Here is a 19,064-nt window from a genome sequence, read left to right on the forward strand (position 1 = left end):
CATACTGGGCCTGCTGGAACAAAAGGGCCAAAAGGAGATGCCGGCCCAACTGGTCCTACTGGTCCACAAGGTCCCGCTGGCATAAAAGGTGACCCTGGACAAATGGGTGTTGTTAATCAAAATTTGGTAATGAACGACCATTCGATCAAACAGCTTGCAAATCCTGTCGGAGACCAAGACGCTGTAAACTTAGTTTCAATGCAAAAGTATGTTTCAACTCACTCAATTTCTTCAGGAGTAAACGAAAATTTGTTTTCACATTTGTTTTTTTCTGCATCTTCTTTTCAAGGTGTTACAAATGTTAACTCATTAACAGTTGTTGAGAATTTTACCTCTGGTGTTCACTTACTCAAAGAAAGCGCTTTTCGTTTTAATTTAGTAAAATCTGGAAACAGTTTCAATTCAAGACTTAAAATCGGCCTAACCGGGTTGCCCTCTGGTGATTACACTCTTTGTGTTGAGTTTTTCTTCCCAGAAAGTGATCTTAACTGGAGTTTAAGTGCTTCGTCACCTTTTGGAAGTAACACTGTCAATTATCATACAAAAAGATTCAACAATCACACGCCAAAATATACGAGAACAATCATTCACTCACAAAAAAATGCGTCAAACAGTGACGATAAACTTTTTATTGACATAACCAATCCTGGTTACTCGGGGTCACAAGCAAGTGAGCAAGCTTATTTAATTGCTTATGGTGTAAAGGGTTATCAAGCAGACGTGCCAAGCGATGTTTTTGAAAAACCTTTTATTATTTCTTCTGGAGACATGGTGCTTGAAACGAATATTGATATGAATGGGTTTGAGTTAAAAAACTATTTTCCAAAAATATTGAATTTTGTCATAAACGGTTTTTATGATGGAACCGATGGTACAATTACTCTTGGGGGTGGTTTTCACCCAAGTTCTGTTGTTTTTTATTCGGTTAAATTTAATTTTAATTTAAATTACTTTATTATGCCCGTTGATGGAAGAATTGAAGAATGGCAGTTTCTTATTTTAAGTAAAAAAGATGATAATGTTGTAAATGATGAAGTACAGGTGGCGATCAAGGTTCAAACAGAAAATGGTGGAAGGGGGTCAGCCACACGCAGTCCAACCGTTTCTAATTTCCAAAAACAGGACCTTGTTTCATTAGAAGCATCAAAAGGAGACAAAATTTCGGCCGCAATTTCAAATAAAAACGGAGCAATAAATACAAAAACAGGTTTGTTAAATTTAATAATTTTTGGTAACTATTAAGACGTACAAAAAAAAAACAGTTTTAAAAGAGTCAATTTCCTGTCAAGAGGTTTGCGACAAGCTCTTTGTCAAAAGTTTTCAACTGTGCGATCGCCTCTTCTGACAATAAAATCACTGTTTGATTGTTTTCTTTAGCAATTTTATTATGTTGAAAAGTTTGTAAAGGTGGTCCAATAAACCTTTTAACTTTTTTTTTCCCACTTGTTATCAAAACTCCAGTTCTTCCTCGGCCCATCTTGATGTATATTCCAATGTCTGCAAATGTTCAATTGACATGAAGCCGCGAGCGGCATGCAAATTTGTGCGAGGGTGTCGGGGGTTTACCCGAATGATATTTTTAGACGTTAGTAAGTTGTTTACATTCCTGTGTGCTTAAAATCTGAGTTCTAAGCACTCTGGAATGTAAAATCTATTGTTTTACACGTGCACAACTATTGTTCTTTTGATTTAATGCACGTGATATCAATTATGACTCATTGCCGTCTAATTCAGTGTGGTATTTGTCGAATTACGTTGAGAGCGTGACAGTCACGGGCTTGTTTGAACATGCCAAGGGCTTGCCTGAACATGGTATGCAAATTTTGTTTTTTTTCCGCGTGGGTAAACAAAGTCGGGGAATTTACCGTGACTCATTAACACTTGCCAAAAAACGCACTCCAGCTGCGATAAAAGCGTCTAATTCGAGGTGGTATTTGTGTGACTCCGTCTACACTACTACATGTCTGTCGCTAGCTAATAAAGCGGGTGAAGACAAGACGAGACCACTGACACTAGCAGATCTAAATAACCGGTATGCAATGCATACTAAGGCGAGGACGTTCCAGTAAAGCAAGACAGTATGTTAAAAATTCCAGACAAAGAACTGAGAAGGGACCTTTCGGGCTTCGTTTTTTTGTTGTCCTATTTCAGACTGTGACATCACTCTTGAGAATCACTACTTTCAAATTCAGAAAAAAATTCTCTTGGTATTCAGCATCATGTGATTTTGAAATGGGCTACTTACACTGACAAAGCCAAAAATGTCTATTGAGTGAAAATGCGAGTCCAAAAGATGTGTGATTTACAGCAAGGAGCCCAAATGTGTGACCACTTTTAATTAATTCACATTCTTTCGTGCAAGGCAAAAATTGTTAGTACAGTAAAAGTGGTCACCCTTTTGGGCTCCTCACTGTAAGTCGAAAGTTGAGACACTGAGACATTTGCTATAAAAGGGGGGGGGGATGGGTTTGTCAGGTAAATAAAATTTTAAAATACAGTACTTTGTTTCCGGTGGTGTTTTTAGTTGTGCATTCCAAGGAAAGGTTAGTTTCTAACCAATGTTACTGTAATTAATAAAAGGCAAATTGTAAGCTGTTTTGATCACAAAATTGGCACGATTTAATTCGTACAACTCTAATAAGATGTCTTTTTTGACGACTTTTCACAATGGAAGGCAACATATTTTGTAACTTTACTAGACAGCTAGGAAACTTCCACAACTTTGGCAAGAATAAAATGTCTTGAAATAATGTATCTAGATTGCCTCTTGTTTAAATGTGGCTTAAAGTTGTCTGCACTGACTGTACAATCTGTAATGTAAATTTTGTGCAGTAAGTCCAAAAACTTAATATCACTTAAAACACGCAGTGCAAGCTTAAGCAAGTACAAGTTTCCAGGAAGTAAAGTTGATATAGCATATTGATTTACTCTTGTTAAATTTAAATGGGGCTGAAAGTTGTTTGCACTTTCTGTACAATTTGTGATGCAAGTAAGTCCAATAAGTCCAACATCTTGATACAGTACATGTGGAGTCTAGGAAGTAGAGTTGATACAGTGGTTTGCCAGTAATGAATTTGAATTGAGAGTCTTTCAGTAGCAAATCCAGAGATGTTTTACACAGTTTATTTTTTTAACTTAGGTGTTATTGCTACATGGTTTTCGCTGTGTTTTTTTTTTTTAATATATCTGCCATTCATAGTGAGGATTGGGCTTTCTATATATTGCATAGAGGCAGAATAGAGGCCAATAACCAGTTCCAGTCAAAGCAGTTCCAATGCAATAGCCACATTCACACATTCATGCTGCTTCTTGACAAAGTGCAGATTAGAATCAATTGTTAAAATTGATTGCAACATTGCAACAATTTATTGCAACATAAGTAGTTACTTAAAATTTTCTTTTTTCTGAAACACATCTTTCTACATGTACACTATGCTTCTTAAATCATTTAGTAGTTATTATGGTCTACAAAAATGTATATACTCTTTTTTGGTTGCTATTAAACCACCCAGCTTTAAGGTCACTTTAGTGTGTCTTGAGAACACCAGTTTGGACTCTTGATTTATCAGTATTTATTTAGATTTGTATAAATGTGATCAATTGTAGTTCTTTTGTCAGTGGTAAAGCCTGAAATAAGTTTGTTTCTATCCATATTTTACAATCACTTGTTTATAATTATTTACTGCTGCTTTGCACACCATTATTAAGATCAATGTTGAAATCTGACCTAGTAGTATACGAAAACGTTCTGTTGACAGAAGGTATCGCGAATGAATCTCTCTCAATGCTTATTAGTAATCTATAAATTCCAGCAAATTAAATATAACAACATCTAGCAGATATTTAGCCTTTTAAAATCGTTATTTCGATTCCATAAATACTTTGTCCATTATGTTATTCAATAAAGTACATGTACAAGCAAACTGATATAAATTTTTGATCGCTCACCTCAGCAGTTGTGGCAATATATTCTTCTGCACTTCTCCTCTTCAGTTAAAGGTCAGGTTACAATGTCGCCAGTAGTTCAGATCACAAATATATCAATCCTGATGTTTAATTAGCCGTGTTTATATTGCTTTCAATGCTTTATATCCAGTTCAACGTCTGCCGAAACAGCACTCGCCAGCTGACTCCAAGCTCGTAAACCACAATTTAGTTCGGTGTGTCGATAAGGTTTTTGTGTACTATGATATCTCAATATGTTTGTAAGTGAGCGCAATTTAAGCTACTAATCTTACTTCGAGTCAAGGCTTCTGGCTGCGAAAAAGTCTCGAATAACCAAGATGGCGGAGGAAAACAGTCTCAAGCCATATTCTTAGTTACCAATCCCCCTCGGTTCGAATCATCACATCGCCCGTTGTAAACCCAACCAATTTATCGCTTCATAACATAAGGCTCGAGACTAACGTCCTCGCCTAAAAACATGAAACCTGAATACTTGGCCAACATTGTGGTTAACCGTTGGAAGAAAAGCGAGGCTTCCCAGCACAGTTATGAGCTTTTAACAATGTCGCCCACAGAAATAGAGCGTATTGATCGTGACCCAGACAAGGAACAATTCAAAGGCAGACTTGACCCAGAGGATGTGAAGTTATCAGATGCTATGGCAACCTCGGCGGCGGCGCTTTCCACTCGCATGGGCAAATATGATCAGTCAGTAAAAGAGCTGAGTCGTCTTCATACAATTCTTGGACTCGAAATGGGCGCTACCATGATAAGCGATGTTAAATCGGTGAAAAGGGAGAGTTGTATGATGAGGGTATGTTGGCCTGCTGAACGTATGTAATACGCGCTAGTCCAAGGCATTCTTTTCCTCTCGAAGGCGAGCGCGAAGCATGGGGCGAGCGGGTTGCGTGTCCGCCGTCCGTCGTATGTTATTCGGTAACCGGTGCCATGAAATGTCGTGCCAAATCGAGTTGGCGGGAATGAAAAGTCAGGTTATTTGGTTCTACAAACACCGCTTAACATTGATATAATTTTAATAGGCACCCTAGCTCTGTTTAAGAGAGTGTACGTTTCTTGGAGGATTGCATTTTTTGCTTGCAGGTGCCGAAAGGACGTGATTAGAAATTACTTACTTTAAATTCAGATTTATCGGTCCATACGTCTTTAAGCAGCAAAGAGACCTTTCTAATTACTAACTGATTACTTATGGCCATATATTACAAATTTGTTGCAGCTCTAGTCTATATTTAGTCCACATAGCCTTCAGTTGTTTCGCTCCCAAAGGTTTTCTTTTTTAATTTCTAGATTTCTGTACTTTTGTACCCAGCCTGATAATTAACAGTTATTGGACGAGGTTGAGCAAAATAATTGATCTGCGAGACATTGACAAATTTCGATATTTTGCGAGAACCGAGTTCAATAACTGTTTTATCATTCGATCACTGAATTTGTTTGGCACAAAGTACCTTCGGGAATTGCGTGGAAACCACACTATTTCTTGCTGAATTAATGCAGACGAAAGCGTAACTTCGCCTTCGATAATACGAGCTGGTCTTCATCCAATTCTCTTTCTTTCAGATATTGCCCAAAAACAATAAGAGGAAATTCCATTGCCTACTTTGTAGCTTCGCTGTTTTTGGGGCCTAGTAGACAAATCCAACCGCTATCCTTCATCTCCGGAAAACGAGCTGCCATTTATCTCGGAAGTGGGCACAACTACGCATGAGCAGAATATTATTTGTAGCAAAATCACTGTCAGACGATAGTGCGCACGAGAAGACCATTATTTGTAGGCAGTTATTTGCAGATCACGTGGTGGGTTTTGAAAAAAAAAAAAAATTGCATCGAATGATAATTGATGCTATTTTGCAATTTCACAGATATTCCTTCCATGTCTTTTGTATGTTCTGCGTGGTCTTCCATTAATCATTGTACCGGTTATTTACCATGATGAAGAACCGTACGTTCAGACAGGAGTAATAATCTTCTTCGCTGTACATCTTGTACTGGTCTTCATCGCCCTCATTGACACAGGAGCGGAACAACCAAGATGGTGGGAGAAAATAGCGAGGTAAGGGTTAGAATAAAAAATGAGTGTAATCCTCGAGCCTCCCCATAACGCGAGAAAAGTCGTTTCTCCTAGGGTTGCTTCAATAAGTCAAACACTGCATTTTTAATTTTACTTCCGCCTTGTCGCACTCCCAATTTCTCGTCGAACCTATTTTCGTTTCCCTTGAAGGTACTATGAGATATTGGGATTCCACTCTGCAGTTCTAAAAAGAATGCAGCCTGAGAAAACGAAATCTCTCCTACCCAAAAGCCTTACCTGTAGTGAACCTTCGGCGGAAAGTGGCTAGATTAAAATGTTGTTCTGGTGTTTCTGCTTTAGTACATGGTCGCGTAGTAGCATTCGTCATCTGCAACTGTGCGCACGTATTTCCAAAAGTGTAACCATATATGGTTGTTCCCCGTTTTAATTGAAAAATGGCGCAAGCTCATTTAAGTTATCTCGGAATCTCTCTTCTCTCGCATAGGTCCAACCACTATACAGGGCGAGGGGGAGAGAGTTTAGGGACTGGACTAAATAGCACTTAGGCGCCCTAGGAGCGAGGTTGGCTCAAGAGACAGATTCGTGCCGAAACATTCCATACTGATGACGTAATATGACAAGGGCACATCATGCACCATCTAGTCTAATTCCGATCATACGTCAGCATGTGCAATAAAATATTCTCTTGACAAGCTTTATTCTTGCAATATTATTTTTCAGGTGGTTCATCGCACACATTTCTTTCGTGTATTTTGTGAGAGAAATGTTTTCCAAGAAAAACACTGGCCCAATGCCGCCACCTATACTGCTGCTTAGTGATGGAGGCCATATTGAAAACCTTGCTATTTTACCGCTTTTAAAGAGAAGGTTGCGAAGGATTGTTGTTGTTGATGGTGGTTATAAGAATGACGACCAATACTACGGAGACAGCCTGTTGAATGCACTGATGCTTGCTCGTACCAAGCTTAACTGTTCGTTTCTAAGTGAAGACGGCCAAGACGTTACTTTCGACCTCTTGGAGAAGTTTGTGAGACCAAAGATAGGAGGAAAGCCGCGTTATTACAAGTTTGTAGTTCTTTTCTTCGTTTGAGTGATTTTGCAACATCTCAAATATAATTATATAAATATAAAAACTGAAAGTAGTATACGGGGATAATGTAAGTATGAGGTTTATGGTACTGTCGCACCTCTCATAAGATAATACACGGAGATCAATTTCAAGTACCCGCTTATGGTTTGGGATAGGATGGCAAACGGAGGAATATAGAAGAAATGCCAAAATAGACGCCCAAAAAGTTTATGGTTCCCACGTCCGTTAAATAAAGTTTACATGCTACAATCATGTTATCCACCTCTAGAAAGTATCCTTAACTCTTGGTAGATAGTTAACCAGGCTTCTGTTTTCAAGGGTGACAAAGGTCAGAACTGAAAACATATGAAGCCTTTCTTTTGCCTTTCTCGATTTTGCTATTTTTCAACAACTCCTCCTTTGCCACTTTTCTTTTGCGTAAGAGCAGCATAAAAGACTACGTTACTTGCTTATTTTCGTGGTTCGGGAAAATAAAATTTTGATATCCGTGTCCGTGATTCGTTATTTTTCCGCTCGTGAACCGTGCAAGAGGCATCCCTGAACTGCCGTCTTCATGACATGCCGGCTGATACGTGAATTGTATGATTTGGAAATTTATTCTCCATAACTAAAAAACTAACTTCACGGTAGTCTCATGGAACAGCTCTGTCTTACATATCAATGCAGAGTACAGAATAATTATAGTCTTTAAATTATCCCCTTTAGAAATGTTCCCTTTGTTGCATTTTCAGATTCAAGGTTCATTACCAAAGCGATGAATTCGGTGAAGGAGGCGAAGGAGAAATTCTGCTTGTCGCACCAAGAGATCCGGAACATAGTGTCAGTGACGGAATGGATGGAAATCGTTTGACTAATATGCATCCTTCTGGGCCGGGTTGTTCAAAGCACGATTAAGCTAATCCAGGATTAGCGTGAATTTTGATATCAGTTTTTCAACGTTCAGTGAGGGTTTTCTGTTAATATTCTCTGTCGTCCAGTTTTGAAGTCGACTAATCTCAAACTCCACAAAACATAAGCAATAAAAACACTTTTATACAAGAGAAATTGAACTCTCGATCAACTTTTAATCCTGGCTTAGTGTTAATCAGCTTTCGAACAACCCGGCCCTGATGTTTCCGACGGTGTGTTTTTCACACAAGATGACGTCAATAAGTTGACCCTATGCTGTTGCGAGTGCTGTCACCGACAAGTTTGTCAGGGGTTGTCCAAGATATGTTGTAACGTCTTTCCACAGCACAGCACTGCCAATCAGTTCTTCACATCCCGGATGTTCTCGGCGTATCACTGTGAAGGGTACCGCGCATGCGTAGATGCCAATGCTGCGGGCTTTTTGAGAAATGGTGACAGGGAAAGGCAGCAAGATGATGTTAATATTGTGTGACAGAAATTACCGGATAAAGATTAGACACGCATAAAATGATGTCGTTTGCGAACCTTGCTAAGTGTTTCATGATCATGACAAAGCAAAGAGTAACAAGGTAAAGATGGTCAAGATTCGCGAAGATTGTGACCAATTGGGAAAGACGGGTTGGAAAAATGTTGGCCAAATCTTCAGTTTACGCTATCTGTGGCGTTGCACCTTTAAATATTTTTCAAATATTCAATATATAGTTTTCTCTGAAGGCACTTTTAGTCGTCCGTATTTTTCGTATTTTGGTTTTGGTTGTTTTGGTTAATTAAGCAAAATTCAAAACTAAGGGTTTTTTTAATTTTAGATTTTAAACAAAAAAACAAATGTTTCAATTAGTACGTTGTCATTCAATTTTTGTCGAATTATTCCCTTTTAAAACACAATGCCTTTCATCTTTTTCTTTTCATATGTATGCCCCTTATAATATTAAGTAGTATTTACATGTTGGAGGCATCTGCTGGTTTAACAGGTAGAAAAAAGAGCGGGAAAACATCTGCTTCGGTTAGTAAAACCGTTCATATTTATTCCATGCTTTTGCAGGTAGAAAATCATGACAAAAAACTAATAGCCTGAATAAATAGAGAGAAAAGTTATTAACAGAAATATTTTAAATTAGCCGAGATGTGTTTTGGAAGAGAGCAACAATATGATTGGCTGACGACTAGAACATTTCCTGTTCAGTAATTCATTCTCAGAGTTATCTCTAATCTTATTGGCAAACCTTTTCTCAATATGGGATCTCTTAGTATTGCATGTCAACTTACTGTCATGAAGGGTCCTTATTAAAAAGTGTACTTTTTCTTTGAACCATCATCTGCTTTTAACATAGTCTGATTAGCATTTATATTACTAATATGAAAACATCCTCTATCAGATTTTATCTCATTTTTAAATTTCAATTCTAACATATGTTTCGCTGCTAGAAAACCAAGAATATCAGAAATAGTAAACATTTGGCCTATGATAATTTATTGCTTACAGATGTAACCTAGAGTTCCATATTCTTAATGAGTCATGTAAAAAAAAAAAACGATTTTTAAGTGAAATTTTGCGACGTGACATACAGTTAAATTTAACGCAAGCTGATTTGCATTTCTTTGTTTTATTTACTAAAGTATAGAGAATAATGGCAGCATTTAGCCCAAGAATGTCGATTCTCTCCGGAATTTAACTAGTATACTAGTTCCCTTTTACAAGTCGCTTTATAATACAATGTTACTAGTTCTTCAAAAAAACAAAACGAACAAAGCTGTCTCCTCACTTGATACACAGACGATCATTGTAATTTAAAACTATTTCATGGAAAAGGGATCCAAATAAAACTTATCATCGTTGTAGATTACTCGCGCGCAATGGAGGATTGTTGTTAGCTTTTTCCCATGGCCAGACTTGCCAACCAAATGCAATACCATTTGCTGTTGTTGTTGCTGGTTGAAGAGGGTTCCTGATCCCAGTGCGACAATATTTCACAAATTATTCCTCTGTAAAGTATTATTTCAGAGTTGCTACCAAGGTGAAAAAATATTTAACGTGTTGGTTAGATAAATACTTCTTCTCGTACACAATTGTACTTGGAAGAATTCCCGGTGTCAATTGTTGCGATATCTAACTTGACGAACAACAGAACAGTTGTTTGACTGTGTCTTTCACCGCTTGTCTTACTTCTGCGATCTTCCAACAATAAAGGAAAGGGTTTAAAGAAGAGTTTAGGAATACAACTGATGTTGTAAACCTCCAGCCCAGGACAAGAGGCGGCGTTAAACCGGTGAAGGTTGCTAATGCTGTTACAACACAATACGGAAGGTAACACGCCAGTAATGTAAACTGTATCCACAGTGAACTAGAAAGGGTCTTTCTGTATCGAGCAATGTTCAGTGGAACTTCCCCTTGGTTTTGTTGTGTTTGGGAAGATTGGTCTTGCACTCTTGTTTGGTGACGGCGAAGATCGGCATAGATCTTGGTGTAAGTGAAGGTAGAGGTTAATACACATGTAAGTATCAGCACACATCCGTACCACAGAAAGACAAAATAATTCCAAAAACACCACGCGGCGATAGCGAAATTTATGACCCAAAAACAAACTGTAACAGCAACAGTTCTCCTAACAGTTACAATTTGTCGAAAACGTAACCCCAACAAGAAAGCGAGAAGCCTTTCCACACTCACTGCCGTTAATGTCAACAGAGACACCCCGAAGAGAACTACACCTAACAGAAAGCTTATGCCTAAGATGGGGCCACACAGAGTCCAATTTTCGTTTGCAACAGAGACAAACAGGATGGCGACCATTGGTTGTAAAATGATGCCAACACAGAGATCCGATGTAGCTAGACAACGTAGCAGAACTTTCGATGGAGGATGAAGAGAAGACGGCTTTTGAAGGGCAGTCAGAATCAAAATGTTACCAATGGAAGCAATGATGGAAAAAAGGAAGTTGAAAGCTGAAAGGAATATTACTGCAGGCTTATTGTCTGGATTTGTCGAGCAAATGAATTCTTCAAGCGTTTGGCTGTTTCTAGTGGAGTTAGACATCTTTCCTTGACAGTCTAGCTCATAAAAGCATCGTAAGGCATGGTAGAAAGTCTTTTCTTGTAACGAGTCACCAGTAACTCGCCGAAGCAGTATCTGTGTCTAGGCTGCATGATAGCCGGTTGGTGGCATTTTACATAGAGAGAACTGAAATATTGATAAGGGAATTGTTTTACCTGACAGGAAACTGATACATGAGCAGACAGCTTGGCGTCTATTATAGTTTAAACTGAATAAATTCAAACCAGCCTATCACCGTGAGCAAGCTGCAACAAGGCTGTGTTTGAAGGCTATTTTGTGTCAATTTCTAGTGGAGTTAGACATCTTTCCTTTACAAGAGGCCAGCTCTTAAAAGCACCAGCTTTATCATCACAGGAAGTTTAACGAGTTACCAGTGAGATGACGAGGCAGTGTCCGGGCCAGACTTCTTAAACGTTGTATTACAGCATGATAGCTGGCTGGGTGCCATTGGAAAGGCAGCTGGACAAGCTACAAGAAGACCGTGTTTGAAGTTTACTTTGTATCAGAAGACACACAGGAAGTTGAAAAACACGGGAAGTTAAAGAACAGGGAAAGTTAAATGACACAGCAAGATGAAGCTGCAGTGAAGCCCAAGAACACAACAAAAATAATATCGTCTTAAAGACCAGGCAAAGCCATTCAATTTGGTGTAAAAATTGAGCACAAGGGGAAAGCTTCCCAGTTTTGTAACTGAATTATTAAAGGCTTTATGTGTTGGTGACCGATCGCAAACGTCGAAATATTGTTTATATATAGCAGGTGGCGGCAAACGCATTTGTTTTGCTAATTCAAGCAGGATGAACATTCCTTGCTAAGAAAATTTGCTTCCTGTTTAAACAAACAACACTCGATCGCGCGCAAGGTTCGTATCATGGATCTTGGTACAACGTGAAATCCCAATTATAAGTCATCTTAAAAGTGAGCTTATTCCGGGATGGAAACGGGGGCTACCAACGAGAGACAAAGGAAACGCTTTCTTTTTTTCCTTTTTTAACTGCAACAATACTTCAGGCCCTTAGAGAGATGGGGTGCGACGAGAGCGTCCACCCACGAGCTGTGGAAGTCCCTCTATTGTGGACCGATGGCTCACAAAGTGAACTTTTGAAAACAAAGGACTGAGATAGTACTGCCTGTGTTTCAATTCGCTAACTGGTATAGATTGAAAATGAAGCCTGAATCAACTTATGCTTCACCCAATAAACCAACACAATGCAATCTTTGAATTGAGTGGTCATAAAAGATATCACCAAGCCAGACATTTTCAGAGACATTAAATCGAATGTCCTTCATTTGTAAATCGTTTTGTCATGAGAGGCAAGTTTTATGAAGTAATTTTTTTTATACTACGGTTCTACTACCCGTAGTTGCGTAGTAAAGTGGTCAGTAAAAACGTAAATATATTTTAGTGCGATCGGACCGAAGTAGCGTAGTATCGTAGTAGTTTTTTGAAGTACATTTTTTATACTACGGTTCTACTACCCGTAGTTGCGTAGTAAAGTGGTAAAAAACGAAAATACATTTTGGTGCAATCGGACCGTAGTAGCGTAGTATCGTAGTAGTTTCATGAAGTAAATTTTTTATACTACGGTTCTACTACTCGTAGTTGCGTAGTAAAGTGATTAAAACGAAAATACATTTGGTGTGATTGGACCGTCGTAGCGTAGTAACGTATAGTAACGTAGTATCAAATACATTCTGACCGCAGTAGAAATTGCAGGTGACGAAATGAATTTGTCATCGGCATTCTCTCACATGTCACGTGAAGATTCTGTTTGTAAAAATCTATTTAGAACTTATATGTAGGCAAAAAAAAAACTACTCAGAATAGAAATAACTAAACGAGCTGAAAATTAACCATAATTAAAGTGCTAAGACTAGGTCGTACATGTGATTACTAAGATACTAAAGGAGATAGAAAAAGATAATAAAATTTGAAAAGTTACAGAAATATTCATGTTTTTATGTTGGCCATGGGTTGCCTAGTTTCATTTCAAATTGACAATGACCAGCACTGGCTTGGCCTTTTCTGGCGGTGGTATTCGGTCAGCGTCATTCTGCTCTGGAGTCTTGCGCAGACTGTTAGAGAGTGAAGTTGAGGTGGATTACTTGAGCCGTGTATCCGGGGGTGGTTACACAGGCACAGCCTACCTGGACTGGAAATACAGAGAGGAGAGACGGCAAGGAAGCGACGGGGAAGCCCGAAGAGATTGGAACAAGGAGTTCTTTGACCACATGAGAGATAGGACAGGATACATCTGCAACTGGAAGAAGCCATTCCAAGGAATCTTCGATACAATAATTCTGTCCTGCCTTGTTATCGCGGTCGCATTCGTGCAGCCTTTGATCATATGGGGATCGTACGCATGCCCAATAGCCTTCATGATCGACGTCCTCTTTGGAAAGTACTTACGTGACAAAGTGGACTGCGATGCTGAGGCGAAAGCGTCAGCGGAAGCATCCGGTAACATGACTGATGCTGCGTTGTCTAAAGTCCAGGCCATCCGAGGCCGACATTGCCTCGCTCGACAGGGAACTGACAAGATTTACACCGTCATACCTTTCGCTGCTCTGTTCCTCTTATTTATCTCATTTTATTTTCTTAATCGATTAAACCGGCTTTCTCCACTTCAGAGTTTTTTCGTCCGTCTTAGTCAGTACACCTTTGGTGCTTTTCTGCTTCTCACTTTCATCCCGTTTAGCATTCATGACTTCTTCAATAACATTCCGCTCTGGGCAAAGATCCTGCTCGTGCCTTTGTGCATAATACTGTGGTTGGTTCTTCCCCTGCTACGAAGCAAAACATCCTATGTTGTGATTATTTTGTTTTATTCTTATGTTACTCACTGGAAGGTGTACGAAGGACAAGAAATTGCAATTGGCATCGTGTTTTCTTACAAGCTATTTCATCGGTTGCTTTTCGCATCCGGCTTTGTCTTGTGGATTGTCCCTATAGTGGCTGCATTGCATGAGAGACTTGTTCACATCTATAACAGGTTAGTAAAGGTTGCGTATATTGATCAGTCGAAGACAGTTTTCCAAAAGATCATTGTAAAAGAGATAGAACGCGGGGAGAACGCCCAGATAACTGTGTAGTCCTTTGTGATATATTTTTAGCACACACGGTGGCTATGTCAGTTTTTTGTAACTAAGTCAGTTTTTCCTTCTTCTTCCTTCTTCTTTGCCTTCTTTGGGATTTTACATACAGGTAAACAATCATGGCAGGTTACAAGTAGGCCCAAGTTTGGGAATACACACGGTCTAAACGAGGCGGCAAGCGACATGGGTGGGCGATGAGAAGCCTGGGGCGGACAACTCCTTCTTGCAGCTTTGCCACTCGCGCGTTCATTCCTAAACATGAGCTTGCTCGCAGGCTACATTCATGGTAATGGCATTGTACACGAAATGTCATAGTATTGTCTCATCTGCAAAAACGCAAACATGTTTTCTACGAACAGTGTAAACAGATCTCTTTCTAAGTTATTATTGCGAAGATCCTAAAAGTATGTAACCTCCTCTGCAGACGCTCTTTGAGCTCGTCACGCAATCTCCCCAAACGTTTGCGTGACGAGACAAATAGCGTCTAGGAGACACCTGACGTGGAATTCAAAACATCGACCTTTCTATTTTAAGATGGAGACTTCAGAGAGCGTTTTATCACCGCGAGGGGGTGGGATCAACAGGATGTGCAGGGATCGGGTTACAGGACACCTTTGCTCTGTGGACATGTCTATCGTCGACAAATCAAGGGATTCGAGAGGAGGAGAAACCCTTGACACTTGCAGATCTGAAAGGAATGAAGCCTGAATACTTGGCCAACATTGTGGTCAATCGCTGGAAGAAAAGCAAATTGTCCCAGCACAGCTATGAGCTTCTGACAATGTCTCCTACAGGAATTGAGCGTATAGATCGCGACCCAAACAACAAACAGTTTAAAGGCAAACTGGAGCCGGAGGATGTGAAGTTATCAGATGCTATGGCCACTTCGGCGGCGGCACTTTCTACTCACATGGGCAAATATGATTACACGGTTAAAGGGCTGACTCGTCTCCATACAATTCTTGGACTCGAAATGGGTGCCACCACGATAAGCGACATTAAATCAGTGAGAAGGGAATGTTGCACATTGAGGGTATGTTAGCCTGCTTAACGTATGTAATACGCACTAGTTTAGGCGTTGTCTTCTTCCCACGGGCGAGCGGGTTGCGTGTCCATTGAATGTTATTCGGTAACGCCATGAAATTTCGTGCCAAATGGGGTTAGCGAAAATGGAAAGACAGGTCGACATTTGGTCCTACAGAGAGCTTTTAACATTAATAAAGTTTTAACAAGCCAAGCTCTATCAAAGAGAGAGTACAACTTTTCTTGGAAATACTTCACTTGCAGGATTGTATTTTTGCTGTCAGATGCCAAAAGGACGTGCCTAGAACATGGACATAGTTACTTTGAATTTAGATTTATCGGTCCATATATATTAAAGATGCAAAAGAGACCTTACTTATTGTCATACATTAAGAAATATTTTCAGCTCTAGACAGCAGTTAGTCCACAAAACCCTCATATGCTTTGCTTCCAGCTCTAAGCTGTTTTCGTTTTAATTTCTAGAGTAATTGGTACCCAGCCTGATAATTGTAAGTTGTTTTGCTAATTCACAGATATTCCTTCCATGTGTTGTGGATGTTCTGCGTTGTCTGCCATTAATAGTTGTCCCGGCTCTTTACCATGGTTCAGAACCATCCGTTAAAATAGGAGTAATAATCTTCTTCGCTGTACATCTTGTACTGGTCTTCATCGCCCTCATTGACACAGGAGCGGAACAACCAGGATTGTTGGAGAAAGTAGCCAGGTAAGGGTAAAATAAAAACAATTACTGTAATCACGATTTCTTGCGCCCTCGAGTTTTCGAACCTGCTGATAATTTGAAAAAAGAGGTCTATGACCTACTCGTGAATGCGTTAGATTCCTTTGAACATAGTATCGATGGAAAATATTCATTATAGTGATTAATAATATTAATCAACTTTATTTAAGGAGGGTGAACATATAACAGGTCGCTTAGGTATAAGAATTACTTTTTTCATCATTTTAATTGCTCAGTAAACCGATGGCTCAGTGGTACTGCACTGCGTTCTGAAGCGTCTGACCCGGGATCGACTCTCATACCCTGTGGCTAAAATTCTTTTTTCTTCTTATTTTTTTTCACGGATATTATATACATATCTGTCTTGTATAGAGTTTCGTTACTCTTTTACTGATTATCCTTTATTAAATCGTGCCGTGATTTAACCTTCCCAGTCTTTTAATAACACATACATAAAGTCACTGGTCATCGTTTCCGAATGTTCGCGATTATTATATACGAAAAGGCAATATTTCATCGTTTGGGAAACGATTGTTTCTCATTTACAGGGTGAAGTATTTTCTACACTTATTTCTTTGAAATGATACCTTTGTAAAGCTGTATTTTTATCCACAGCCGAGGGAAACGAAATTTAGAAAGCGCCCGTGAGCATACCTAATTTGCCTAATGTTAACAACGATGGAAGGAAGGACGGATGGACGGATGGCTCAACTTCCCCACTATACTCGTTCATTATGCATTCACGAGTAAAAAGAAGTTTCCCTTGGATTTGCTTCAATAAGTCGAACACTGCAATTCTTCCTCCGATTTCTCGAATCAATTTTCGTTTTTCTTGGAGGTTTGAGAAATAGGGACTTCACTCTGAAGCACTAAAAAGAATGCAGATTGAGAAGCAACATCTCTTGTACCTGCCTGTCACGCCCTCAGTCCCTCCCCTGCTCGAGAGCAACTTCGTTCCCAGGGTACCTTAGTCTAATCCCTGAACTCTTCTTTCCCGTCCTATGTAGGGGTTTAATCCCGCCTGCGTTCAACCTCTATAGGGCGGGGGAAGGAAAGTTCAGGGACTGGACTACGGGTTGGCTGAACGAACAGATTTGCACCGAAAAATTCCACACTGATGACGAAAAACGACCCGAGCACTAAACTATCGAGTTCAATCCTTATCATGAGTCAACATGCGTTACTGTTGCTGTATTTTTATTTCAGATGGTTCATAGTGCACATTTCTTTCGTCTATTTTGTGAGAGAAATGTTTTCCAAGGAAAACACTGGCCCAATGCCGCCACCTATACTGCTTCTTAGCGATGGAGGCCATATTGAAAATCTTGCTATTTTACCGCTGTTAAAGAGAAGGCTACGAAGGATTGTTGTTGTTGATGGTGGTTATAAGAATGACGACCAATACTACGGAGACAGCCTTTTGAATGCACTGATGCTTGCTCGTACCAAGCTTAACTGTTCTTTTATAAGTGAAGACGGCCAAGACGTTATTTCCGACCTCTTGGAGACGTTTGTGAGACCAAAGACAGGAGAAAAGTCACACTATTATAAGTTTGTAGTTCTTTTCTTCGCTTGGGTGATTTTACAGTCTATACAACATCTCAAGTATAATTATTTAAATGAGAAATTGAAAGTAGTATTAGGGTGTACGGTAGGTACAAGGATTCTGAAACTGTCGCACCTCTTTTCTGATGATACACTTCTATGAGACTAATTTCATGTTCCCGCTTAGGGTTTGGGGATAGGGTGGTACGGGATGGAATATAGAAGAAATGCCAAAATGGACCCCAAGAAATTAAAGGTTGCCACGCCCGTTTACGAGAAGTATCCGCGTGGCTAAATGGAGTTTACAGGCTACAATCACCAGAAAATATCAACCTACAGTTAGGGAGATTATCCACTTATAGAAAGTATCCTACTTAAACTCTCTGTACAGGCACTAAACCCGGCTTCAACTTCCAAGACTGACTAAGGTCTCTTGACAGAATTCTGTTTTCTATGATTTTTGTTTAATGAACCGGTTGGAAAATGTTGAAACGAAAATTACAATTTTGCACTATATGACCCCATTCGTTGAAAAAAAAAAAAAAATTTCCGGGTGAGGCTCAACGAGATTTAATACTTAACAGTACAGGCAGCAGCAATGGGATGTAGAAAGCTGGAAAAGAAAACAAGTAACATACCTTACGTTTTCTTTGCTTGCCAACCAGCTTAAATGCTCTCCGATATAACTGCAGAGTACCAATAATTTTGGTCTTAAAACTAAACCCTTGTTAATGTTCCTTTTGTTGCTATTTCAGATTCAAGGTTCGTTACCAAAGCGATGAATTTGGTGAAGAAGGCGAAGGAGAAATTCTACTTATCGTACCAAGAGATCCGCAACGTCACGGTGGCGTCGGTGACAGAATGGATGGAAATCGTTCGACCAATTTGTATCCTTTCGACGCACCCGACGGCGTGTTTTTCACACAAGATGACGTCAATAACTTGACTCTCTGTTGCTGCGAGTGCTGTCACCGGCAAGCTTGCCAGGGGTTGTCCAAGATATGTTGTAACGTCTTTCCACAGCACAGCACTGCCAATCAGTTCTTCACATCCCGGATGTTCTCGGCGTATCACTGTGAGGGCTACTGTGCATGCGTAGATGCCAATGCTGTTGCCTTTATAAAAGATGGTGAAAGAGAAGAGGAGCAAAATTATTATGTTAATATTAATGTGTGACAGAAATAACCCGGTAGAAAGAGTGTACGCGCATCATGTGATGTCGCCTGTGAACCTTGCCAAGTGTTTCATAACAGTGCAAAAAGAAAGAAGGAGGTCAAGATTCGGGAAGATTGCGAAAAACGAGTTGAAAAAATATTGGGCCAACTTTCCAATACACCCTATTCGTGACGGAGCACCTTTAATTATTTCTCAAATATTTATCTAGTCAGTTCTCTGAAAGTACTTTAAAGGGACTGTGTCATGTCTGAGTTACGTTTATTTTATTACGTTTTGCTTAATACTCGCTGTGAAACTTAATATTTGTAAAGAAATTACTTCTATGGATCTAAACGACAAAACCATAGCTTTATTACAACCAAATGTGTCTCCCGGGCGAACAAATGTTATCAACGTCAAATTAATGTTCTTCAACTTTGTTTTAACAATAATAATTTTG

At 39.5% G+C, this 19,064-nt stretch overlaps 4 protein-coding genes across 4 annotated transcripts; 3 read left to right on the forward strand and 1 right to left on the reverse strand.

The window, feature by feature from the left end:
* Positions 1 to 4,423: 4,423 nt before the first annotated feature.
* LOC144647211 (uncharacterized) lies at positions 4,424 to 8,702 on the forward strand. The gene is made up of 4 exons (XM_078506976.1): positions 4,424 to 4,759; positions 5,826 to 6,016; positions 6,716 to 7,060; positions 7,817 to 8,702. The coding sequence occupies exons 1-4, from the start codon at positions 4,424 to 4,426 to the stop codon at positions 7,977 to 7,979; spliced, it is 1,035 nt and encodes a 344-aa protein (XP_078363102.1). The 3' UTR covers positions 7,980 to 8,702.
* Positions 8,703 to 10,101: 1,399 nt separating this feature from the next.
* Positions 10,102 to 11,028, reverse strand: LOC144647583 (adenosine receptor A3-like). The gene has a single exon (XM_078507371.1). The coding sequence runs from the start codon at positions 11,026 to 11,028 to the stop codon at positions 10,102 to 10,104; it is 927 nt and encodes a 308-aa protein (XP_078363497.1).
* Positions 11,029 to 11,472: 444 nt separating this feature from the next.
* On the forward strand, positions 11,473 to 14,139 carry LOC144647585 (uncharacterized). Its single transcript, XM_078507372.1, has 2 exons — positions 11,473 to 11,529; positions 13,030 to 14,139. The coding sequence occupies exons 1-2, from the start codon at positions 11,473 to 11,475 to the stop codon at positions 14,137 to 14,139; spliced, it is 1,167 nt and encodes a 388-aa protein (XP_078363498.1).
* On the forward strand, positions 13,825 to 18,985 carry LOC144645751 (uncharacterized). Its single transcript, XM_078505295.1, has 5 exons — positions 13,825 to 14,039; positions 14,677 to 15,175; positions 15,699 to 15,889; positions 17,111 to 17,455; positions 18,205 to 18,985. Exons 2-5 carry the CDS (start codon positions 14,840 to 14,842, stop codon positions 18,623 to 18,625), a joined length of 1,293 nt encoding a protein of 430 aa, XP_078361421.1. The 5' UTR covers positions 13,825 to 14,039; positions 14,677 to 14,839; the 3' UTR covers positions 18,626 to 18,985.
* Positions 18,986 to 19,064: the final 79 nt, after the last annotated feature.

The sequence above is a fragment of the Oculina patagonica genome, chromosome 3, assembly GCF_052425735.1.
Source record: "Oculina patagonica isolate OP01 chromosome 3, crgOcupat, whole genome shotgun sequence".
NCBI lineage: Eukaryota > Metazoa > Cnidaria > Anthozoa > Scleractinia > Oculinidae > Oculina > Oculina patagonica.